The sequence below is a fragment of the Mandrillus leucophaeus genome, unplaced genomic scaffold (assembly GCF_000951045.1).
Source record: "Mandrillus leucophaeus isolate KB7577 unplaced genomic scaffold, Mleu.le_1.0 Scaffold986, whole genome shotgun sequence".
NCBI lineage: Eukaryota > Metazoa > Chordata > Mammalia > Primates > Cercopithecidae > Mandrillus > Mandrillus leucophaeus.
In genome coordinates this window covers 208,337-233,844 of record NW_012110763.1, presented here as the reverse complement: position 1 = coordinate 233,844, position 25,508 = coordinate 208,337, and the positions used below count along the sequence as shown (strand labels likewise).

At 48.7% G+C, this 25,508-nt stretch overlaps 1 protein-coding gene across 2 annotated transcripts; it reads right to left on the bottom strand.

Moving 5' to 3' along the window:
- Positions 1–4,770: 4,770 nt before the first annotated feature.
- On the bottom strand, positions 4,771–24,026 carry MS4A15 (membrane-spanning 4-domains, subfamily A, member 15). Of its 2 annotated transcripts, XM_011971084.1 has the most exons (7): positions 23,845–24,026; positions 16,715–16,967; positions 12,980–13,102; positions 10,077–10,133; positions 7,971–8,063; positions 7,505–7,618; positions 4,771–5,895 (listed from the first exon to the last, which is right to left on the bottom strand). In XM_011971084.1, the coding sequence occupies exons 2-7, from the start codon at positions 16,937–16,939 to the stop codon at positions 5,779–5,781; spliced, it is 729 nt and encodes a 242-aa protein (XP_011826474.1). In that variant the 5' UTR covers positions 16,940–16,967; positions 23,845–24,026; the 3' UTR covers positions 4,771–5,778. The 2 variants fall into 2 exon arrangements, with proteins under 2 accessions (XP_011826474.1, XP_011826475.1); XM_011971085.1 differs by lacking the exon at positions 12,980–13,102.
- Positions 24,027–25,508: the final 1,482 nt, after the last annotated feature.

Here is a 25,508-nt window from a genome sequence, read left to right as displayed (position 1 = left end):
ATATTTAAGAAATGGAGAGAGCTATTATTAAAACAAGGATTTTTAAAAGTCCATTGATTTTGGCGATGAGGTCAATGCAATAACCTTAGAGAGAGTGATTTCAATGGGTTGAATGGCAGTGAGGAAAATAAAGGAGAAGAGAAGAATTAACCTGCAGCTGAAGGGTTTTAGGGGGTATAGATAGGGCTTTTTAATCTGGAAGAGAATTAAATACATTGAATTTGCATTTTCAAAATTACAAATTTAAATAAGCAGAACTGTAACTGAGGCAGACAAATTCTAAGGCGGTCCCAGTAACCCTTCCCTTTGAGTGTGGGTAGCACTTGTGATTTGCTTCTAACCAGTAGCCTATTGCAAAGGTGATGGGATGGTATTTCCATAATTATATTGTTATATAAGTCTTCATCCTGCTAGCCAACTTGCTATAGGGATTGCTCCCCAGCTGGTTTCAAAGAAGTAAACGTCCATGTTATGAGGCTCCCTTGGCAAGGAGCTTAGCACAGCCTCTAGGGGCTGAGGGTAATGACGCTCAGAAAGAAGTTATGGCCCTCAGTCCCAGAGTTTCAAGGAAATGAATTCTGCCATCAACCTGAGTGAGTTTGGAAGTGGATTCTTCACCAGTTGAGTCTCCAGATAAGAGTGCAGCCCAGCCACCATCCTTTTTTTTTCTTTTTTTTTTTTTTCTGAGACGGAGTCGGCTCTGTTGCCCAGGCTGGAGTGCAGTGGCCAGATCTCAGCTCACTGCAAGCTCCGCCTCCCGGGTTTATGCCATTCTCCTGCCTCAGCCTCCCGAGTAGCTGGGACTACAGGCGCCCGCCACGTCGCCTGGCTAGTTTTTTGTATTTTTTTTAGTAGAGACAGGGTTTCAACGTGTTAGCCAGGATGGTCTCGATCTCCTGACCTCGTGATCTGCCCATCTCGGCCTCCCAAAGTGCTGGGATTACAGGCTTGAGCCACCACGCCCGGCCCCAGCCACCATCTTGAGTGCAACTTTGTGAAGCCCTAACCAGAGGACCTGACCAAGATGCACCTGGATCTGACCACAGACACTGTGAGGTAATATATATGTGTGTGGCTTTAAGTCATTAAGTGTGTGGTCATTTATTGTGCAGAAATAGCTAATATAGTAACTTTTCAATTTATTTTTTTTCCACTTAAAAAAAATGGAGGCAATAACATACAGTAAAGTGCATAGGTGTGTCCAATTTGGTTAATTTTTATCTATGTATACATTCATGCAGCCATAACTCAGATCAAGATATGGAGATCTGTACTGCCCCAGGAGATGACCTCACACTCCCCTCCCCTGCTGCTCCCAAGGGTCAACAACTGTGCTGACTTCTACTACCATTAGTTTATCTAAACCGTTCTTGAAATTCCCATCAGTGGAATAATGCAGGATGTGCCCTTTTGTATCTGTCTTCTTTCACATCAACATTTATTCCATGTATTAGATGTCTCGGTAGTTTGTTCTTTTTAATGAATATAGAACAGTTTATTTACCTCTATGGTTGATGGACATTTGAGCTGTTTCAAGTGTTTGCCTATGATGAATAAAGCTGTCATCAAAATCTCTTGTACATGTCTTATAATGAAAAATGTCTCATTTCTGTTGGGTCTATATCCAGAAATAAAATTGTTAGGTTATACTGAATGTGTATGTTTGGCTTTAGTAGATATTGCCAAACACTTTTTTCCAAAGTGGTTGTATCAATTTTTACTCCCACCAGCAATGTATAAGAAGATTAGCTTCCCAAGCTAATCAACACTTCTATAGTCAGTCTTCTAAATTTTAGCCATTCTGGTGTGTTGTGATATCTCTTTGTAGTTTTAATTTGTATTTCTCTAAGGACTAATGATGTTGAGCACATTTATTGGCCATTTCTTATTTAATTTAATTTATTTATTTTTGAGACGTTGTCTCGCTCTGTCACCCAGGCTGGAGTGCAGTAGCTCGATCTCGGCTCACTGCAAGCTCCGCCTCCCGGGTTTACGCCATTCTCCTGCCTCAGCCTCCCGAGTAGCTGGGACTACAGGCGCCCACCACCATGCCCGGCTAATTTTTTGTATTTTTAGTAGAGACGGTGTTTCACTGTGTTAGCCAGGATGGTCTCGATCTCCTGACCTTGTGATCCGCCCATCTTGGCCTCCCAAAGTGCTGGGATTACAGGCGTGAGCCACCGCACCCGGCCATTTATTGGCCATTTCTATATCTTGTTTTGTGAAATGTCTGCTCAAGTTCTTTGCCCATTTTAAATTGAGCTCTCCATCTTTTATGTATTTATTTAATTTTATTTATTTATTTATTTTGAGACAGAGGCTCACTCTGTTGCCCAGACTGGAGCACAGTTGCACAATCTCAACTCCCTACAGCCTCTGTCCCCCCAGGTTCAAGTGATTCTCCTGCCTCAGCCTCCCAAGTAGCTGGGATTACAGGTGCACACCACCACGCTCAGTTAATTTTTGTATTTTTAATAGAGACGAGGTTTCACCATGTTGGCTAGGCTGGTCTTGAACTCCTGACCTCAGGTGATCCAGCCACCTTGGCCTCCCAAAGTGCTGGAATTACAGGCATGAGCCACTGTGTCTGGCCTACTTATTATTTTTAGGAGTTATTTATATGTTCTGCACGTGAGACCTATGTCAGATATGATGTATTTCAAAATTTTCTCCCAGTATATGTTTCGCATTTTCACACTTATAATGTGATTTTTGATAAACAGACTCTTAATTTTTAATAAACTCCAATTTCTTTTATGGTTTTTATGTCTTTTATGGTTAGTGTTTTTTGCATTTCTGGTTTAGTAAATCTTTGCTTATCCCCAAATAATATTTTCCTATGTTTTCTCTTAGAAGCTTGCTTTGTTATAAAATTTAGGTCTGTGACTCAGCCTGAATTAATTTTTATGTGAGGTAGGAATTAAAGTCCATTTTTTTCTATGCCAATTTCTAATTGCTTCAGCACCACTTATTAAAAAGAATGTCATTTATCCACTTAATTATGAGTGCCTTTGTCATAGATAAAAGGACTGTATGTGAGGGTCTGTTTCTGAGCTCTCTATTTTATTCCATTGGTCTTTTGTCTATTTTTGTGCTAAAACTATGCTGCCTAATTATTCTGATGTGGTAAATCTTGAAATCAGATTGTTTAAATCCTTCAACTTTGTCTTTAAGGTTTCTTGTATTTTTTAAGATCCTCTGAATTTCCATATGAATTTTAGAATTAAATTGTCAGTTTCCCCAAAAGAAACTGCTAAAATTTTGAAGAATCATATTGAATTTATAGATAAATTTTGGAGATCAATGCCATTTTAACAAACTTGAGCGTCTCCGTTCATGAACATGGGATATAGTTTCATTGACTTAGATCTTTGCTAATTTCTCTTAGTAACGTTTTGTAGTTCTCCGCGTTCTTTTTCACAGAAATTATATCTCTACCTCCCATTTACTCCCAGTAGTGGTAGAAAACTTAATTTTGCCAATTCAGGATAACTCAGTCACTTCCAATGACTTCCAGTCCATAAGCCCTCAGTCCTCATCTGTCCTTGCTGGCCTCTGCTGAGGTGTATTTTGTCCTTGCTGGTCTCTCAGTGGTGGCCACTGTCCCCGCTCTTATCTGCTGCTCATATTTGTTATAAAGCTATAGTTTCACATAATCCACATTGCACATCTGGCCACTGGCCAACTCAGGAAACACATGGAGCTTTCTCATGCTTGGACTCATATACTACGTGGGAATGCAGGACTATTGTGTCACCAGGCACAGTCCCCGGCCATCTTTATGTGCGGCTCCATGCTGTCTGGACATGGGACATCTCTAGGGATCTTGTAGTCTTTAATTCCTCTTAATGGACCTGTGGTTTTTGGCCTACACACTTCCTGAGGGATTTGGTCAGCAGAGGAGAGAGGGCAGCAACCCCAGCTTGGGGCTAACCTCTCTCTTTTTCTCCCTGTCTCTCCCACAACTCCTCCCCTCGGTTCTGAAATGTCTCTAGTCTCCTTTATATGGCAAGAAAACTGGTCCTAAATCTTCAAGTACATTTCCTCCAACTCTGTACTTAATGATCTTCAAATCGAAGCTCTAAATCCTTGATTCTCCTTTCTTGATTGTAAAAGCCAAAGCTTGTTGTACCCCTTATCCCCACTCTGCACTGGCATGATCCTGAGTGAATGCCCCCTTGAATGGCACCGCCCTTGCCCCACCCGCGCTCCAGTGTTGTGGTCATAGCACTGAGCCACCTCGTGGATCACCCTTCCTTTGGGAAGACTTCACAGAAGGGGCGACATTTAAATAGGGTCTTAAATGAGAAGTGGGAGTTTGTTGGGTGAAGAAGAAGTGAGTGTGTTGAAGAATGCAGCCCTGCCTTAGTTTTTGGGATGAAGAAACAGAAGGAAGGAGGAAAAGGGATTGGTGGGAAGCACTTAGGTTTGTACTAAGGGGAGACCAAGTGGTGAGAACACGGACTGTGACGTCACATGGAACTAGGTTTGGATCCCAGTTTTGCTCCTAACTAGCTCCGTGGCCTTGGGCATATAAATTAACATCTTTAAGCTTCAGTGTCCTTAGTTGTGGAGTAGGGATATGGATGCATGTTTGTCTGAACTAAGATGGGGACAGAGTAAGTGTAAGGATTATACTACACAGAGCGAGGCACCCAGAGGTGCCCTTTTGTGACAGTGGGACAGTTACCCAGTTCCTCTGATAAACGTGGATGACCCTTGGAAGCCCCTGAGGTTAAAAAGAAAAAGTCATTGCGATAAGACCAGCTCAAAATTTAAGCCACATGGTTTATTTCCTTCTGTGTTGTGGATGAGACAAGCCATCTCATCTACCAGGGCTGGTGAACACCAGGCTGACATGTCTCCTTGTCCCTTGGAGACGAAGCCCAGGTCCCGTGGTAACTTTCTGTGGTAGCCTTGTCCTTGGGCTGTGGGGGTGGGGAAGGGAGTGTTGAGAGGCACAGGGAAGTCCCGAACTGCCACTGCTGTGCCCCTGTCGATGCTGACTGTTGTGGCGCCTCAGGAGTGGGCTGGCGCCAGCTCTCCCCTGCAACCTCCCCTACCTTGGGAGATGGTGGTGGGGGCGGGGCCAATGCTGATGTCATATTACAGACAAGGAAGATGAGGGTTTCCGGGAAGCGGGGGGACAATGCCTGGCCTAGACCCAAGACCTCAGGGAGCCTAGGGAGCTGGAAGGGCCTGGTGAACCTTATCTGGTTCAACATTCTAGTTTCCAAATGGGAAACCTGAGGTCCACGGATGTGGCAACAGATGACAAAGGACAGAGCTGATTTTGGGGCCGGGAGAGCTGCGGTCAGGCCACTGCCCTGCTGTGAGGCCTTGGTCTGGTATCTGCACCTCTGTGGAATGCCAGAGTCACACTCTTCCATTCTGGAGGTTTCCTGGCTCTCTGAATTTAATGACCTCCCCGAGGCCTGAGGGTCAAGGCAGGCCTTGAACCTGAGTCTCCAATGAGGCCAGGATTTCCCCTGTGAGCAGAGAAATTCTTAGATGCACAAGGCGGGTGTCCCTGGAAGGGTGATGGGGCTCGGGGAGCTGAAGGACCTGATGTCAGCTTGGTGTCTTTTAGAAAGAAACCACTGGGGAAAGTGTGGGAGAGACGTCCCTAGGCATGCTTCACTCAGACGCCGGAGTGTGTGTGGACGTGGTGACGGAGGGCAGCTGGGATGGGGCTGGCCCCTGATAAACAACGTGGGGGTGGGGAGAGGTTGGGCCCAGAGGGAAAAGGCTGGACTCCACCCACAGGTGCCACATCTGCTACTCAGACGACTCCTTGGGCGTATATGCCACATTGTCATAGGCAGGGGGTGGAGAGGCTGCCGGGCTGGGGATGTTGAAGTCTGCGCTGAAGGCGTTTGGCAGGAAGATCACAGGCTGCAAAGAAAACAGCACTGAGCGTCCCGGAGGACGCTGGAGCTTCAGTGTAGTGTCGCAATAGTGCCCCCTTGTGGGTAATCTGAGAACAGCGCCCTGGTACTGAATTCCGCAAATATTTCCAACAACATTTACTGGGGCCAACGATGATCCAGGCATTGGGAGTACAGCAGTGAACAAAACAGACAAAAGTCCCATTTCTCCAGGCGCTAACGTTCTGCTGTTCTTTTTTTTCTTTCTTTTGAGACAGAGTTTCGCTCTGGTTGCCCAGGCTGGAGTGCAATGGCGCGATAGCAGCTCACCGCAACCTCCGCCTCCTGGGTTAAAGCTATTCTCCTGCCTCGGCCTCCCGAGTAGCTGGGATTACAGGCGCCCACCACCCCGCCCAGGTAATTTTTTGTATTTTTAGTAGAGACGGGGTTTCACCATGTTGGCCAGGCTGGTCTTGAACCCCTGACCTCAGATGATCCACTCACCTCAGCCTCCCAAAGTGCTGGGATTACAGATGTGAGCCACCGCGCCCGGCTCTGCTGTTCTTTCTCTCCCTACTGCCCTGGCCTGGTTCAGGACTTCGTTGTCTCTTGCCTGCACCAAGGCACCAGCCTCCTTGCAGCTTCCCGGCCTCCAGCCCCTGCTTGTCCACCCTCTCCACCTCCCGGCACTGGACAAAGCCTCTTGATTGATTCCCCTGAACCAGCTCACTCCCCTGCTCAGACCTTCGATCCCCTCACCCTCAGTGCACCCCATTGTGCACCTGCAAAGAGCACCCCACCCTGTGGCCTGCATTCGCCTGCCCGAGGCAGCCTTTGCTCCAACTGGTTTCCCTGCCTTGAACACTCACTCCAGCCCCTTTCTGTCATCACTGTCCTCCGTTCTTTTTGGAAATCAAAGCTTAATTTCCATCTCCATCATGCTGCCCTCCCTGATGCCCCTGTCTCCCATGTGGCCTGGGAACCCCAAAAAGTCCCACTCCTCTGGGTGCAGCATGGCCCCCATGCCACCAGCCCAGGATTTCCGTTCTGCAAGGCTCCCTGCAGGGCTGCACAGAGCAGTGGCCCTGTGGGTGCTGGTGCCACCCAGTTCCACTGGGAGAACAGTCTTGTCTTCACTGACCTGTGAAGACGTCTTTAGTTTTGTTTTGGTTTTAGAGACAGCCTCACTCTCTCACCCAGGCTGAAGGGCAGTGGTGTGATCATAGCTCACTGCAGCCTCAACCTCCTGGGCTCAAGTGATCCTTCTGTCTCAGCCTCCCAACTAGCTAGGAGTACAGGTGCATACCACCACATCTGGCTAATTAAAAATACTTTTTTTTTTTTTTTTTTTGTAGCAATAGGATCTTTTTATGTTGCCCAGGCTTGTCTCAAACTCCAGGGCTCAAGGGATCCTCACATCTCATTTTTCAAAGTGCTGGGGTTACGGGCATGCGTCACCATGCCCAGCCCAAATACTTCTTTGGGCCGCCTGACATGATAGGACACCCCCGCTAGCGCTGTCTCTTCATATTGCTTCCCAGAGTGCAGAGGGAGGGGGCTGGAGGCAGAGTGCGCTCCCAGCCAACTGCGTTCCATGGAGGCTCAGGTTTAGTGGACGTGGGGGTGGGGGTACTCACCGCGTTGGCCTGGGCGCAGGTGGCTTGGCACCCGAAGTGAGTGGCAATGACTGCGATGAAGAACTCCAGGATGGTGAAGATAGCAAGCACGGCCAGATAACCCCTGTCCACATCCTGGGGACCAAAACCCACAGAAAGGTGAGTCCAGAGTTCTAGAGTAAGGGGGTCCCCCAAGTGAGAACCACTTGCCCAAGGTCACACAGTTAGTTGGGGGCAGAGCTGTGCCTAGAGCCAGTACCCCTGCTGCCAGTCCTGCACCCTCCCCTTCACCCTGCAGGCTGCCTCCTTGCTCCTTCTGATGCCCATCTTGGGGAAGGCTGAGAGGATCCATGGATTCGTGGGGTCTATAGGGACTGGCAGGCCCTGCCAACGTCCTGGCACTGCAAATTCTCACCCCCCTGCCCTCCTGGACATGGCTGCATCATTTTCCAAGTTTTCCCATCCCGGGGACCATCTGACAACGCACCCAGTTAGTAACACCAAAATCCATGAGCAGAATGGCTGTCCCAGCAAAGGCCGCCATAGCGCTGAGGATGTTGGCACCCAGGCTGCTCCTCACCTGCAGAGAGCAGAGAGACAGGAGCAGAGAAAAGTGGCAAAGAGAAGGAGAAAAGGCAGGGGCCTTGGCTCAGCTGCCCAGCCCCCAGCACGCCGCCTCCCACAGCCAAGGAGGCACTGGCCGCACCTCCCTGCACGCAGCTGTGTTCTCATTGACGGCTCTCCTTTTCTATTCTCCTCCCCTGGGACCTCGGGAGGAGGTCTTGTCTCTCTTTCCTTCTCTCGTCTTCTTGGAAGCTGCTAGGGAGAAGGGCAGCACCTCCTTTACAACCTCTCTGGGTGGAGTTTGCAGCCTTCGGCCTATCCTGTACTGTGGCTCCCTCTCCCCCAGGCCCCGCGCCTTGCAGGAGCAGCTGCAGCTGAAGCCTGTTCAGGGGCATGGGTTGGGTGAGGCCCTTTGCTGTGGACACTGAGGCCTGGTTGGGAGAGAGGCTGAGTTCATTTCCATGAGGTCCCAGGAAGTGGCTGGCGGAGTGAGGCACGCACTGCAGACACTGGTGGGGCACCAGGCAGGGGAGACAGGAGAGGCAGGAGCTGAAGGTCTGAAGTCTGGGTGGGCTGAGAGGCCTGGGACTCCAGGGTCTGAAGAGCGTGCAGGAAAAGTGACCCCCGGGGTGGTCCAGGCAGTCACCCAGGCATCCCCATGCAGCCACAACCCGACGGTCTCGTGACCCAGAGCTGGAGCCTTCTGGTTAAACTGCCCCAGGATTAAAGGTGGGAAACACTCATGGGTGAACTGGGGACTCCAGGACCTCTTCAGGTTTAAAGACTCCTGATTCTTCTTTTTAAATGGCAATCAGGAGGTCATTGAGATCAGAACAGCCTCACAAGAAATCCATTCATTGATTAATTAAGCCAAAAGCTTTTATTGAGCACCTACTGCATGCCAGGCACTATGCAAAGTGCTATGAGTCCAGGAGAGAGTAAGTCAGGTCTTGTCGTTCTGAAGCTTATGGCCTTGGGGACCCTGAGTTTGGTCCGGAGAGTCCTCCCTTCTAGTCCCGCCCCTCCACAACCCATTCTCTGCCCTGCACCTGGGATACCTCAAGTAAGGAAACAGGGCAAGGAATCACCTCCTGAAGCCTCCGTGGTCTCTCATTGTCCTTCAAAGAAATCCTGAACTTCGCATTTAGGCTTTGAGTCACCTCCTCGGCCTCTCCCTCTCGGCCCACCCCTTGCCTGTGATGGTCCGGCACTCTGGTCCCCCGTCCAGAGCCCATGGCATTTCCCAGCTGGTTGTCCTCCTCTGAACTGTTCCGTGACCCCTGCTCAGGGACCCCAGACTGTCCCAGCTGAGCTTAGAATTATCCTGCCTGCTTCCTTTCAGCACTTTTCGTGCTTGGCAACTGCCTTCTTTGTTAGCGTGCTTTATGGGCGTCTTACCAGGCACCAAAAGGTAAGTGCCACGGCCTTCGCTGCGGTGTTCATGATCTTCACTGCTGTGTTCTCTGAGCCTGACATAAAGCTCACGCCCTCCTGTTCAAAGCCTCCGTCAGCTCCCAGCGCCTGCAGGAGGCACCAAGCCTTCCACGATCCAGCCCATCATGGGATTAAATCTCTCCGTCTAATTTCTTTCCACTTTCCTTCCCCTACCTTTGCTTTCATTGGACGGAGCCATGCGTGTTTTCAGCGGCGACCCTGCCCACACCCCTCCGTGCATTCTCCAGCTTTCCCTGTGGCATTTCTAAGTCCTCTCTGCTCAGCAAGGCCCAGCGGGACTCTTACAGGAGATCTTCTAGCATCTTTCCTTTCTCGGAATGACCACGAGCATGTGATCCGTGGACCTCCCTTTCCACTCCGGCTTGTGTATTGAGAGAGTATCCCTGTCTTCTTCTCCTGTACATGACTGGTCTGCGTCTGGTCTGCCTGGGTGGTGCTCCTCCCTTGGCCTTTAGCGGGTTCCCCGGAAGTGCTGGGGAATGAGCTGAAGGAGTGAGTGGATGGGAGGGGCAGGGTAGAGTGAGATTTAGCCGTGGCCTCATCCCCGCCCCTGGGTCCCCCTGTTCAGACTCACCAGGCAGCTGGCGTGGTTCTTCTCGGCTGCCACTGAGAGGGATCCGGAGATGATGAACTGTGTGGGGAGAGGGGACCCAGTGAGGCCTCATCCAGGACCCCGGGCAGGGCACACCCTGCTTGGGATCTGTCGGGAGGTGCCAGGGAGAGAGAGCAGCCTCCTGATGCCACTTTCTCTGCCAGGCAGGCACCTTGGGGTCTCTCGGTAGGGGTGTCCCCTGTCCAGGGAACTGGGGATGTGGCTTACAAGGTGAGTGTTTTCATTGACGCCATATCATCAGGGCCTTGTGGGGAAGGCATTGTTCCTTCAAACATTCACTCATCAAACATTTACTGAGTGAGGTTGAATGTGGTGGCTCACGCCTGTAATCCCAGCAGTTTGGGAGGCCGAGGTAGGAGGATCACTTGAAGTCAGGAGTTTGAGAACAGCCTGGCCAACATGATGAAACTCCAGTCTCTACTAAAAATACAAAAATGAGCTGGGTGTGGTGGTGCGCACCTGTAATCCCAGCTACTCAGGAGGCTGAGGAGCAAGAATCACTTGAACCTGGGAGGCAGAGGTTGCAGTGAGCTGAGATCATGCCACTGCACTCCCGCCTGGGGGCAGAGTGAGACTAGTCTCAAAACAAAAAACAAAAAAAACCCAAACCTTTTCTGAGTGGCAGTTATGTGCCAGGAACATAACAGAGTTGAATAAGGCAGACCAGATCTCTGCCCTTATGGAGCTTACATTCTAACTGGGGAAGACTGACACTTAGCAAACAGTGAAGAAAGTACAGACAGTGGTGTTAAGAGCTGTGATGAAGTCATAGCAGTCACTGGGGCTACTCGAGGTTGGATCAGGGTTGTCTCTGTGAACTGGGATGACAATAGCCGGGCACGAAGCTGCCCATAAGGATAGCCCAGGAACCTGCATCATGGCACCTATGTACTTGGCAGTCGCCTGACACACTGAGGTGGGGCTGGCCCTGCATCTGCTGAGCTGAGAGGGTGCTGAGCAGTGCCGCCTCACTCTGGGCCTGCAACTTAGCAGGTCTGCAATTTGCAGGTGGCACTTGGCTGCCATGCTGGGGAGACCACAGGGTCAGCGGGGCGTGGAGGAGGCCCTGCGGGGACATGGAGACAGAGGACCAGAAGGGAGTCACTACAGGTCTCCAGTAGGTGTAGACCCGCATGCTGGCCATGGGGGTGGGAAGAAGGGGACACACTCAGGCTACGCTCTGGGGGGTGAGCCAGCGGGACCTGCTGCTGGGGTGGGTGTGCAGCAGGGAAAGAAAAGACTCCAGGATGGCTCTTAGGATTTGCTTTGGCAGTTGGATGGCTGGAGGTGCCATTTGCTGAGATGAGGAGATGATAGGAGTAATAGTAATAAAGTTTTTGCTTTTGTTCCTTCCCCCATTTTTGAAGCTTTACTGGGCATATTTGTGATAAAGTTCGGTGAAATGGGGCTCAGAGGGGAAAGTGACCCGTTTGTTTCTTCCTGTTGTGATGTTTCCCTGTGGACTCTCGCGATTGCAAAATTTTCCTCCACCTTCAGGTCACTACGGACCTTTCAAAGGGCCAGAGCTTGTCCCCAAGCATGGCCAGGTGACCATCCTGATCTGGTTGTGATGTGTCAGCCACTTTGTCCTCCCTGAACCCCATTCTGGTGGATTCTGTGCTCTTGCTGGAGGCGGCCTGGGCAGGGGAAGAAAGTCGCTGTGCCTTGGTTCTGGAACCAACACTCACGCAATGGAGACCCCCTTTATGCAAATCTCTGGCTTTCTCTCCAAAAAGGGGATCACTCAACAGTCTCCATTTGGTACAGAAGTTTAGGGTTAGTAATCCACTCACCATGCACATTATCTCTTGATGTCCTCTGCAAATCTATGGGATAGGCAGGGCCAGATCTATGAGCCCAAGTTTTAGATGAGGAAGTTGAATCTTGAGATTCAGCGACATGCCCGAGGGACTCCACCTTAACGTGCGGTGGAGCTGAGACTCAGACCCCGCTGGCCTGACCCTGAGGCCTGTCCTTCCTTGGGGTGGCTGGAGGCTCTGGTGATGTGTTGATGGGGGTGCAAATCCCAGGGTTCACTGCAAACACTCAAGCGCCCTTTAATGTTGGCAATGACAAGGACTCACCTGCCTGTTGTCCGGCAGGGGTGAGTGGCCAGTTTGGCCAGACGGAGGTCAAAGGAATGGGCTCAGGGGTTTCAGTGCTGGTTGGACTCCCAGGGGATGGCGGGGCTCATGGAGGGCTGGGACCCAGCTCAGGGAGCTAGAGGGTTTCTGCAGGAGGGGTTTGGATGTGGGGTGAAGCTTAGGATCTGGGTAGAACGGGTGGTTTGGACCCAGCCCTGATGACCTCCATCCTTTTTTTCTTTTCTTTTTGAGATGGAGTCTTGCTCTGTTGCCCAGGCTGGAGTGCAGTGGCAAGATCTCAGTTCACTGCAACCTCCCCCTCCTGGGTTAAAGTGATTCTCCTGCCTCAGCCTCCCAAGTAGCTGGGATTACAGGCGTGCACCACCTGCCCAGCTAATTTTTGTATTTTTAGAAGAGACGGGGTTTCACCATGTTGGTCAGGCTGGTCTCCAACTCCTGACCTCAAGTGACCTGGCGGGCCTCCCAAAGTGCTGGGATTACAGGCATGAGCCACCGTGTCCTGGCCTTTCCGGTCCTTTTTGGCAGCTTCTCTGGCTGTTTGCTGGGAGCTTTTCATCAGCAGGAGTGGGGTCAGGCTCAGGTTTATGGTGAGGGTTTGGGGGAAGGAGTTAGATTTAGACTAGTTCTTCTAGGAAGTGCTTCCAGGCCCCCACCTAGGAGAGGCTGTGCCCAGGAGGATGGTGGGGGTGGGCCCATGGGGGAGACGTGAGCCTGGGCAGCATCCCCCCTACCCTCCCTCTCCATGGCCCCAGCACTCACACAGGCTCCTCCCCAGAAGGGGACACCGCCCTCGATGAAGAACATGCCCACGTGCCTGCGGCGAACCATGAGCAGCACGCTGCCAAAGCCCAGGTAGATGAGGCCCACGAGGATCTGCACCGTCTGCGGGAAGCCCCAGGCTCAGTGCTGCGGGCCCTGTTCCACACCGCCCCCTGCCGGCCCCGCCCTCCTCTAGCTTGTTGGCGACTGGGAAAGAAACTCAGATCCTGTTCTTTAGAGGCCACATTATTACAGCAACCAATAAAGACACTTTTAAGGAGAAAGCTAGTTCCCCGCAGCCTACCGGACCCACAAAGCCCAGCTCTCAGCCGGCCTGCCTCCTGCTTTCTGCTCTGATCCGTGGATTTCAAGCATCGCCGTGTCGCTATACCTGGCTTTCTTAGGACCCCATTCGATGAGCCAATATTCCCTGCACCGCATGCCTCACCTTGCCCATCCTCATTCCCCAGCACCCCCTCAGCCTGCAGCGAGCACCTTCTCCTAACAGCATCTTTCTATTTCGGTGTCCATCACTGATCGCCCCAGCCCTGCCTCTCAGCCTGCTGAAATCTCCACTGGGATTTTTTTTTTTTTTTTTTTTTTTTCCCTCTAAGAGTTGGTTTACCAGCATCCTACTAGTCTATGCTCAGAGGTGGGATGGTCTTCCCAAGTGTGAGCTTCTAGTAAGGTCTGCCACATAGCAGAAAGACTGCAATGCTTTGGGTGACTATTGAATTCTGGAACTGAGTGGAAAGAGATGTTGAAGACCATTGGAATCCAGCCCTGGGAGCCCAGGAGCCCCTCCCGGCTCCAGGACTTCCACGGGGACTCCAGTGACCAGTACTCACCACTACCCAAACCGGCATGGTCCTTTTATGGGCAGTTCTGACTGGGAAGAACTAGAATTGTCATCTCAGCGTCACGTGGAATACATATTTCTTTCTAACATGAGTGCCAAGAATTTGGATATCCATGGGCATGAGCCCCTGATTCTTCAGTTTCTTTTTCTCTTCAGCGACCTGTCTTTCATCTTTTCAGTGTCCTCACAGGGCACAGCATGGCATGGTGTCCAAGGTGCCAGCGTGGCTCCCCTTCCTAGTAGACCTTTCCCCTGCAGGTAGCCCACCACAGTCACTGCCATTACGCCTTGGGAAACACCCGCTGCCACTTATTGAATGCCTGTCAATGCTAAGCACTGTGCTGGGGGTTTTACAGATGTGGTCTCACTTAATCCTAATGAGAAGAGGTAGGTTATTACTATTATTATTGTTATTTTTGAGGAGTTTTGCTCTTGTTGCCCAGGCTGGAGTGCAATGGCACGATCTTGGCTCACCGCAACCTCCCAGGTTCAAGTGATTCTCCAGCCTCTTTAGTAGTGGGGATGACAGGCGCCTGCCACTGCTCCTGGCTAATTTTTGTATTTTTAGTAGAAACGGGATGTCGCCATGTTGGCCAGGCTGGTCTCGAACTCCTGACCTCAGGTGATTCACCCACTTCGGCCTCCCAAAGTGCTGAGATTACAGGCATGAGCCTCCGTGCCCGGTCAGAGGTAGGTTATTATTATCCTAATTTTGGAGACGAGGAAACTGAGGCTCAGAGATGTTCAGTAACTTGCCCGAAGCATCCCAGCTACGAGGCGGCAGGCCAGCTAAGTCTGCAGTGGTATTCTCAGTGGGTGGCATTCCATAACTCTTATTTCTATTTTCCACTTTTTTGTGCTTTTCAGCAGTTTGTCTCATCTATATATATATATATATTTTTTTTTTTGGAGGGGGAGAGCACTGGTCCCCAGGGTCTGCTTTGGTTTAGAAATTCCAGCAATTGTTGACCCCCTGTTTGTCCACTGTCTCCATGGGCCACAAGTCAGGGGCTGGGTGGTCCTTGGTGTCTGTGCCCCCAGTCCAGTACCGCCCCTCCACCGCACCAATGGACGTGGTGCAGCTATTAGGGTAGAATTCCAGCATGTTTGAGCCAGAGGTCCTGGATGCCACAAAGCAGAAGCGTTGAAAGTAGAACTTTAGGGTCAGCCATCCTTAGTTTGCAGGATGCCATTTATCAGCTATGTGGCCTTGGGCAAATGACTTAGTCTTAAGAAACCTCAGTTTCCTAATCTGTCCAATAGGACCAATGATCCCCTTCTTACAAGGTGGTGCTGAGAATCTAGCGAGACGATGCATGCAAAGTCCCCGGCACAGTACGTGCACCTCTGAGAGATGCTTCATAAGCAAGAACTGTTATCATTTTCACCTTCATCATCATCACCATTGCTTAATCTATGCTTTCATCTTCCACCTGGAGAAACTGAGGCCAAGGAACAGACTGAAGAATCTACATATGTGTATGTATAATTAAAATAGCAGGAGGCCATTAGCCTGTCTCCATAATTTGAGTTCCTACATAACGAACTGCAACCCAACCAGATGCACTGAAACCTAACTTAGGAGTATATTTTTGTAACAAATAGCTGGGTTTCAGCTAATGACAAACAGCTTCAGCCAACTGATCAGACCGTGCCCAAATAAGGCAAACGCCTCATGACATCATGCCCAAATAAGGCAGACACCTAGCTGTAGCCGATGGGGAGATTTCTCCACTTCACTTCTGTGTTTGGCCTATAACAGCTTATTGCTCACACAGCTGGATGGAACTCTCCGAACCTCTTCTGGTTTTGAGTGCTGCCAGATTCCTGAATTATTCTTAGTTCACATAAAGTCTGTTAAATTCAATTTGTTTAAAGCTTTTCTTATTCTTTTTTCTTTTGTTTTTGAGACAGAGTCTCACTCTGTCGCCCAGGCTGGTGTGTTGTAGCACGATCTCAGCTCACTGCAACCTCCGCCTCTCGGGTTCAAGCAATTCTCCTGCCTCAGCCTCCTGTGCCTACAGTGCCTGTAGCTGGGATTACAGGCACGCGGCTCCACGCCTGGCTAACTTTTGTATTTCTAGTAGAGACGGGGTTTCACCATGTTGGCCAGGATGGTCTTGATCTCCTGACTTTGTGATCTGCCCACCTCAGCCTCCCAAAATGCTGGGATTACAGGCGTGAGCCACCGCGCCTGGCCTAAAGTTTTTCTTTTGAACAGTACATGTATACATATACATGTGCAAATGTGTGTATGTATCTTTCTATATCCGATATTCTATGCCTTCAGTATTTTATCGAGACCAATAGCTCAAGGCCATCTGAGATTGAAATCCTTCATGCACTGTCAGCTTTGTCAGGGCTGACTTTCATCTACCACGTTCGCTCCATCTCATCTCCCCCTTTCCTTTGCTCATTACGTTCCAGCTATGTCAAGCTTCCGCTTCTTCCTTTAACAGCCACACTCATTCCCAAGGCCTTTGCACCTGCTGTTCTCTCTACCTGGTGAACCCTCCCTCTCCAACCCCTCCACCAGCTATTCCCTTGGCTGGCTTCAATCTAACAGCCAGTTTTGGCTTAAATGTCATCTCCCTGGAGAGAAGTTTCTGTCTACCCTCGCTAGTATTCCCCTTAGTCCTAGTCATCCTTTTCAACCGTACTTTTCTCTTTGGAGGTTTCTGAGTCATTTCTTTACTGGTTTACTCTCTGCGGGCTTTATGTGGGAAGGGTGCTTGTCTACCTGGTGCATGGCTGAATCTTGGAGTCATTACTAAGTATTTGCTAACTGCCTTTTCCCCTCTCCAAAACATGCATGAATGTTCCGGTGCTGGTATACTCACTACCTGCCTCTGGTTGTGCAGAGAGGCTGTTCTTACCCCCAAAACTTTGGGCTCTCCTGTCAGGAATGTCTTCTCTGGCTGTAAGTCAGGTGGCTGTGTGGCCCTTGGTGTCTGTGCCCCCGGCGGTGGCTCCTCAAACTGCATAATCCCTGGAAGTTGGCACATGGATGTGGGCAGAATGGCTGGAGGTGGGCAGAGGCCACTGGCATTGCTTGGCGGGATGACGACAAACACCCCATTGCTGGTGGGAGCTGTAGACATTGTGCTCAGAGAGCCTGGAAAACAGAGGCTGGGGAGATAACAATGGTAATGATGATTGTTACACATGTGCATAAAGCTTTTCAGTTGATAAGCAGCATGCCCGCCTGCCCTTGCTTACTGCAGCCCTGTGAGGATGGCCCCAAATGTTCTTATCAAAGCTGGGGAAGCTGAGACTCAGAGAAGCGAAGGATGTCTGAGGTCAACGGCCTCTAGGTGGGGTAAGACTGAGACTTGGATTCCAGTCTCTCTGGTTTCACAGGCCCTGCTCTTAATCTCTGAGCTATATTATGTGGAAAGCTCCTCTTGGAGGAGTGTATATTTAAAAGCCCTTCTTTTCCCAGAAAGGGCAAGTGACTTACCTAAGGACACACAGCTAGTGCTAGGTAGAGCTTAGCTAGAGCACTGGTTTCTTCACCCCTAGACCAGGACTCACCGCCACTTCCTGCCTCTCAGCTCGTGACTATTGAGCTAGTATCAACAATTCCCCTGGGTGTGGGAACTTCCCACCTGCTGTGGGAAGGTTTCTATTTGGCCACCCAAGCAATTACCATTGATGTAGCCTAGATATGTGTAGATATGGAACTTTATGCAGAGCTTATAGCTTGCAGTGAACGCCAAGAATGAGTTCTTAGACAGTTCCAGCTGAGCGGGGCTTGGTGGGGACGCAGCTCGTCTGAGAGAGTTCACCCCAGCATCTGTCCGCCAAGTATTTACTGAAAGAGCTTGTCAAACCACAAACATCCACTCGATGGCTTTTTGAGGGTCATGAGACACCTGTGGACTTGTAAAAGCACTCAAACTGCCTTCTTAGGAGGCTGTTTTCAGCGTTCCTTATTACACACCTCAATCCTTGTCCTGTTTTTAGGGTCAAGGAGTTACATTCTCATGCACAAATAACATACACACAGTACCTCAGTATTTTTCCGTGCCCCGACCCCAAATGCCATGTACATAAGCTTGGATATGTTGCTGTGCACCCTCAACATCTCCCCCGTCTTTAATTTTTAGAGTGTGTTGGTTATTTAACGAGAGGTAAGCTTTTACTGCTTTTTCTTGGTTACAGATGCGCTGAGTGGCAGCACAGAGCCATTTGTACATACCTAGCAAACAAATACAAGAAAGAATAAGTATAGCGGCCATTACCCAAATGCGTATGTTTAATCCAGATAACTAAGTGTTTGGGTTTAACTATTGAAAGCCTTTTTGTAATTGTTGAAGGGTATTTGTTTATAATTGCTGCGGCCATTTTTTAAGTTGCTTTTTAAATTTACACTTAAGAGTGGAGATTTGAGAAGACGAATGGTTGTGATAAGCCTCTTGTGGGTGTTTTCACTCTCTCCCAAGCATATTGGGAGCTATTATATGGCAGAGGTGTGACATAGATAGAATTATATTGCCAGTTACAATATAAATTTTGATGGGTAATGAATGCCTGCTGCTGATCTCCCAGCCATTCAACAGTGGCTCTAAGAGCCTCCGGGCGAGACAGAGTAGTTTTATGAATATTTACCTGTTTCTGAAATGTGGTTCACCACTGAAGCTGTGTGAATAGACTTTGTTAGAAAAACAGCTGCAGTAGCAGCAGTTGCTAATATAATAATAGCTGAGACTAAAAAAAGCAATTAAAGTGGCCAGAAGTGTTTTTTTTCTGAGTATGAGACAGTGCTTTTCTAAATAGCTACAGGGTCAAATCTCCTTCCCAGCTCCAGGTTAAATTTATGGGCAGCCAAAATTCTGCATGGCATTTTAAGATCATGACATAGGTTATATTTAACGATGTAACATTTCGATGAGACAGGCATGCAGCATACCAACTACTGGAAGAGACTTTGGTACTATAAAAGGATGGATTCTGCTCTATGTTAGGAATACCTCGCCCAAACAAAAGTATATAAGGGTGCGTAGTACAAGTCATAACTGTGTCAGTAACATTATTATGGAAAGAGAGGGGATAGTTGCCACCACTAGTAATATACTCACCATGTGAGAGAACCCGTTCAAAAAAATGAAGTCCTAATCTCCAAATGTGGGTATGAGCAGGGCTTAAAGCTTGTTTCTTTTAGTTGTACTATTGGTCCTGAAAGCCCATCCTCTGATCAGGTGATAGACTTATTGGAGGGACTCCCAGATCCAATAGTCTGATTTGCAGACATAAGATTACCATGGGGACCCCAATCAAGTAAGGTGCCATTATCAAACAGAGGCTCTTGAGGTGGCGCAGGCTATCTGCACAGAGACCACTGGACAGCCTCAAGCTTAGATTGCCAGTCCCTACTCAGATGGCATATAGGAAGATCAGGCACTTGTGTAGCTTCATTAGAGACCTCAGTAAAATCAGTGGTAATAGCAGAAATAAAGGTCAAGTTTGCAAGCTTAGCATCCCTTTTAGGCTGATAGTAAAGATACTCCTGAAGAATAAGAGTAACACACTTATCATGTGCTATTGTGGAAAAACAAAGAGGGGGATTACTAGACAATAAAATCAAGGAGTCATTAAGTTTAATCCATCCCAAATTTTCCATTAAAGGGTAAGACAGGGGCATCCATTGACCTCTTGTCCAAGAAGTATCATTAGATGACAAAGGCGGGTCAGCATCCCACCATGAAATAACATTAAAAATAGGGAGACTTAGAACATGACTCCAGTAAACATGCTCTTGGGCTGATCCCACTTGGCAAAGGACAAGAATTACCAGCCACCCCAACATCTACGTCTGTCTTACTTTCTCAGAAGTTTTCCCAATTACTGCCAGATACATAAGAAACTGATTCCCTGCAGTTACAGAGGCTTCTATGGCTGCAAGCCTGATAGTTGCCTGTTGATCCATATTCTTTAGCTGTCCCCAGGTAATGTCAGGTGCCTTCTGAGTCATCATCATCATTGTTGGTTGATTCTCCAACGACAGGTCCTGTTCTCAAGAAGAGGGCCCCATAGTCCCCCTTTTTTGTTTATTAAGATATACTTTAAGAGTTTGATGACCAGTTGAGTTATAGAGAATCCCAGTCTTGTGCTGTATGTTGATGTTATTGCCAAAGTTGTAATGCATAGCCAAAGTGAGCACTAAGATAGCAGGGGCCATGATCAGTTTTAGAGTTTGTGGAAGGCCTAGAGTCATAATAGATTCAAACAAATGAGCAATTGCATCTTTAGTTTTTTCCTCCGGCCTAGGGGGTAGCATGTGTTAGGCCTATATAAGTGTCCACAGTAACATGGAGAGGTTTAAAACGTCCAAAGGGTGTATACTGAGTAACATCAGTTTGCCAGGTAGCATTAGGCACCAGACCTCGTGGGTTGCCACCAAGCCCTAAGGAAAAAGGGGACAGAGAATGCCGTTGGCAATCAGGATAAGTTTTAATAATCATGTGAGCTTGAGCAAGTGTTAAGTGAAACTGTTGTTTAAGACTGCATGCATTCTGATGAAAAAAACCAGCATGATCAGCTTGAACTCACAAAAAAGCAGGAGAGTTTGCAAACCACATCTGTGTTTGTACCAGAGTATTAGCTCGAGCATTAGCTGATAAGGGACCAGGTAGGCCAGGATGAGAGTGAATATATGTGATGTAAAGAAGGTGATGATTGAAGGGGGCCTGCCCCTCCACTCCTGTGGGTATTTCTTGTCAAGTGGAGACAAGAGACTGAGAAAAGAAATAAGACACAAAGTATAGAGAAAGAACAGTGGGCCCAGGGGACCGGCACACTCAGCATGCGAGGACCTGCACCGGCACCAGTCTCTGAGTTCCCTCAGTATTTATTGATTACTATTTTCACTATCTCGGCACGGGGAGTGTGGCGGGAGAACAGGGTGAACAGGGTGATGGTGGGGAGAAGGTCAGCAGGAAAACATGTGAGTAAAGGAATCTGCGTCATAAATAAGTTCAAGGGAAGGTACTGTGCCCGGATGTGCACGTAGGCTAGATTTACGTTTCTCCTTACCCAAACATCTCAGTTAGTAAAGAGCAACAGAGCAGTATTGCTGCCAGCATATCTCGTCTCCAGCCACAGGGCGGTTTTCTCCTATCTCAGAATAGAACGAATAGTCGGCTTTACACCGAGACATTCCATTCCCAGGGACATGCGGGAAACAGAGGCCTTCCTCTTAATCTCAACCGCAAAGAGGCCTTCCTCTTTTACTAACCCTCCTCAGCACAGACCCTTTATGGGTGTCGAGCTAGGGGACGGTAAGGTCTTTCCATTCCCATGAGGCCATATCTCAGGCTGTCTCAGTAGGGGGAAGCCTTGGGCAATACCCAGGCTTTCTTGGGCAGAGGTCCCTGAGGCTTTCCACAGCGCATCGTGTCCCTGGTTAACAGAGAATGGAGAATGGCGATGACTTTTACCCAGCATACTGTCTGCAAACACATTGTTAACAAGGCACATCCTGCGCAGCCCTGAATCCCTTAAACCTTGATTCAATACAGCACACGTTTCTGTGAGCACAGGGTTGGGGCTAAAGTTACAGGTTAATGGCATCTCAAAGCATAACAGTCTTTCTTTGTACAGCTCAAAATGGAGTTTCTTTTGTCTTCCTTTTCTACGTAGACACAGTAACAGTCTGATCTCTCTTTCTTTTTCCCACAATGATGGGCACAGAGGAGCTCTTACACTGCAAGAAATGAAGGTAGTAGGGGTTCATTAGTAATGCCCTTCACATGTGCAAGATCTAAATGAGTAATACTACACACCGCATAAGTGGAATCACTAACTATATTTATGTCTTGGGGAGGAAAAGTTTGTAAGGCCAATATCAGGGCACCTAACTCTGCCTGTTGCATAGTTTTAAAATGTTCCTGGATTTTGTGCTGCCATTTCTGTGTGGCATCTTGCCACACTATAGCTGCTCTTCCAGTTTTTCCTAAACCATCTGTTAAGACAGTAGTGGCATGAAGCAAGGGCTCAGAAAACAACAATAGATACAAATTTAACAGGCACAGTTTGTAAGAAGTTCAGGAGCTTAGAGGCTGGTCAATGGAAGCTGATATTACCAATAAAGCCAGCTACGGCGACTTGCCAGTCAAGATCACAAGCTAGAAGAGTATGAAATTGTTTTTTGCTTAGAGGTAGGAAAACAGTAGCAGGGTTATTTTTGCCATATGCCTGGTTAGGCCACAATTATAATATGTGGCTCCGGTCATCACTGCAGCAAAAGTTTGAGTCAGATGAGTTGTAGTGCCTATATTTTGGTATGCTTTAATAAACACACTGATTTCAGTGGCAGTGGCTTAGACTGGAGTTATTGCTGTCTGACAATCCTTATGTGCATTTTCAAAAGCCAATTGTAACATAAGAAGTTTGGTGGCTTTAGGATGGGGTGCCTGTTTTTCAATGGCTGCTTGCAATCGGTTGATAAATTTAATGTATGTTTCTGTGGCACCCCGTTTAACTGTTAAAAAGGAACCCTGGGATTGTCTTATGGTTTTTTGTTTTGTTTTTAAAATGTTTGTATTGCTAACTGTGAGCACTGAAGAAATAGATGGCCATCTGCTTGAGCCTGAGCCTGGGCTGAAGCAAAAGACCCTGTCCCCAATAGTACCTCAAGTTGTACTGGGATATTATTATCCAGATTTTGCAAGGACTGCTGCATGGCTACATCACAGTCCTCGCTCCCCCACACGGTATATTCTGCAGCTGAAACCAAAACTTTTACCCAAGTTTTCCAATCATGTGGAGTCATCTTATAGCCATTTCCCAGAGCCTCAATCATCCCCTGCGTAAAGGATGAATGTACACTGTTTTCACGGATACTTTCCTTTAACACTTTTTTTGAGACGGAGTCTCGCTCTGTCGCCCAGGCCGGAGCGCAGTGGCCAGATCTCAGCTCACTGCAAGCTCCGCCTCCCGGGTTTACGCCATTCTCCTGCCTCAGCCTCCCGAGTAGCTCGCCCGGCTAGTTTTGTTTTTTGTATTAGTAGAGACGGGGTTTCACCGTGTTAGCCAGGATGGTCTCGATCTCCTGACCTCGTGATCCGCCCGTCTCGGCCTCCAAAAGTGCTGGGATTACAGGCTTGAGCCACCGCGCCCGGCCACCTTTAACTCTTTAAAGACAGTAAAAGGCAAACTGTCATGCCGTCTCCTTTTGTTTTGAACAATAACAGGGAACGCGCCAAAAAGCGCCTGAGTCTGCCGTCCTAAGTCCCTCTTGGAGGCACCCCTCTACTGAGGAAGTTTGAGGAGGAGTCGGCGTTGAGGACACGGCCACCCGACCATATAGGTATTCACTGACTGGAGGTCTTATCCAAGAACCATCTCTTGGGCAGCCTCCAGTCTCCTCAAGGGGGATGGGAGGCACCATTGCCTGAACGGGGCCAATGAATGCAGGTCCCTTTAAGGGTGGAGGAAAGGAGGGCGATGGCTTTTCTATAGGTGGAGGAAAAGGCTCCTGTCTGTGCTCATCACTAGAAAAAAATATCCTCCTTGTGCCCTACGGAAGGGAATGAAGTAGAGAGAGGATCACCCCTGCCCTCGGCCGCCTCCCGCTGTTCTGATTCCTGTTCTTCCTTCTCCTTTAAACCTCCTGAATTCCCTTCAGGCAGAGAAGACGGGCAGTCTGACCCACCGCAATCTGGCAGATAAAGAGGATACAACATCCAGTGTACCAGGTGGTCCAGGTGGTCAAAAGAGTAACCTTAGTAAAATGACCTTGCTCCTATCCTCTTTTCAGGCAGTGACCTACCTGCTCCCATAACTCTCTAAGGTTCCTTGATCAGGAAACCAAGGGCATTCCTGCCGAATTAAAATCAGGCTTGTGTAGCGCTCCAGGCTCTACAGTGCACTCTTTAAGTAGTTGTTGCACTGTTTTTTAAAAATACTTTCTGTTCTTTGGTCATTTCTTGACCCATGATAACCCAACCCCTGATATTTCACGCGTGGGTCCCATCCTCCTGATGGGAGTCGGATTGTCCCTTACCGGGATTCCCCGAAAATGGATGAGTTTTCCTCCTTCACGCATAACTTCAAGACGATCACGTCGGGGTCACCACCTGCAGAGCTTATAGCTTGCCGTGAACGCCAAGAATGGGTTCTTAGACAACTTCAGCTGAACGGGGCTGGTGGAGGGGGGGTGGGAGCAGCTCTTCTGAGAGCGTCCGCCCCATGATCCGTCCGCCAAGCATTTATTGAAAGGGCTTGTTAAAACACAAACATCCAGTAGACGGCTTTTTGAGGTGGGGTCATGAGACACCTGTGGCCTTGTAAGAGCACTCAAACCGCATTCTTAGGAGGCTGTTTTCAGCGTTCCTTATCACACACTTCACTCCTTGTCCTGTTTTTAAGGCCAAGGAGTTATATTCTCATGCACAAATAACATACACACAGTGCCTCAGTATTTTTCCATGTCCCGACCTCAAATGCCATGTACATAAGCTTGACTGTGTTGCCATGCACCCCAACACTTTAGGTGTGGCTGGCCTGGGCAAACACTTTGGGAAAAAACACCCATTACCCAGGTGTCAGGAGACGAGCTTACCAGGAAACAACAGAGTGGTGAATCTGCCAGATTTTACAATGAAATCGAAAACAGTCATCCTTCTTGTTGGCATGGGTGGGTGAGGAGTTTAGCAGTTCAGTGTGGGGGTCTGAGATAGAAGCCAGGGTTTGAATTCTGGCTCCTCTGGTTACTGTGAGGCATGGGAGCAAGAGGGTCACCCCTCTGCCTCAGTTTCCTTACCTGTGAAATGGGGATAATACCACTGGTACCAATCTCACAGGGTTTAGTGTAAACTAGACTGAAAGAACACACACCAACTTGATAAAATCCATCCCTTACAACGTGACTTGTTATAACATGATGCGGCTGAGATGTTTTGTTAAATATAACATATCTAAGTCAGTGACTTACAATGGACCGTGGATGTGCATTGCTTCCCAGTGCTCTGACAGCTACTGTGCACGTTCGGGAGAGCGCCAGCTTGCAGATTGTGCAGCAGATTCTCTGTGGTTCTGCAATCGCTCTTGGCTGATAAGGGCTCAGCCTCACTGTTCTGTGTTCAAAATACGTGTGTCTTTCGGGAAGCCTCTGTGCCATTTATTTTGTGGTAGGTCTGACCTATATTGGTTGACAAAGTGGGCAAGGGACAGCGTTGGTCCCAACGCAGAGAAACAGAGGGAAAAGGACACATAGGCTCTTGAGCAAGGTTTTCAGTGACTGGAGGCACCGCCAAGGAGGTGGTTGAGAAAACACAGGATAAAAATCTGCTGGCATTAAGGGGTGGGGGAAGCCATTTGACGTTTTTCAGGGATTACTAGCATGGCTCCCTTCAGCCTAGGAGATGTGACCAACACGTGAAGGTCACAGTAGATCTCCGGAGGGATTATGCTGTGACTTCCCAAATAGCACCGTCTCCACTGGGTCTCGCATTTCCAGGATCTGACAGTAACCTGATTATTAGTAGACACGAAAACTACTTAGAACAAAGTTGGCAAACTTTTTCTGTCAAGAATCAGATAGTAAATATTTAGGGCTTTGGGGAGCCATATAACTTTGGTTGCAACCACGTGACTCTTCCACTGTAGTGCAAAGCAGACATAGGCAATACATACCCAAATGGGTGTGACTGTGTTCCAATAAAACTT

What these genes read in the sequence shown, in the direction of transcription:
- MS4A15 (XM_011971084.1), bottom strand. Translation starts at nt 16,939, where the DNA reads ATGTCTACAGCTCCCACCAGCAATGGGGTGTTTGTCGTCATCCCGCCA. An exon ending in GAGAGCCCAAAGTTTTGGGG is followed by an intron (nt 13,103 to 16,714) that starts GTAAGAACAGCC and finishes GGCTTCCCGCAG; the next exon opens with ACGGTGCAGATCCTCGTGGG. An exon ending in CCTTCTGGGGAGGAGCCTGT is followed by an intron (nt 10,134 to 12,979) that starts GTGAGTGCTGGG and finishes CTCCCCACACAG; the next exon opens with TTCATCATCTCCGGATCCCT.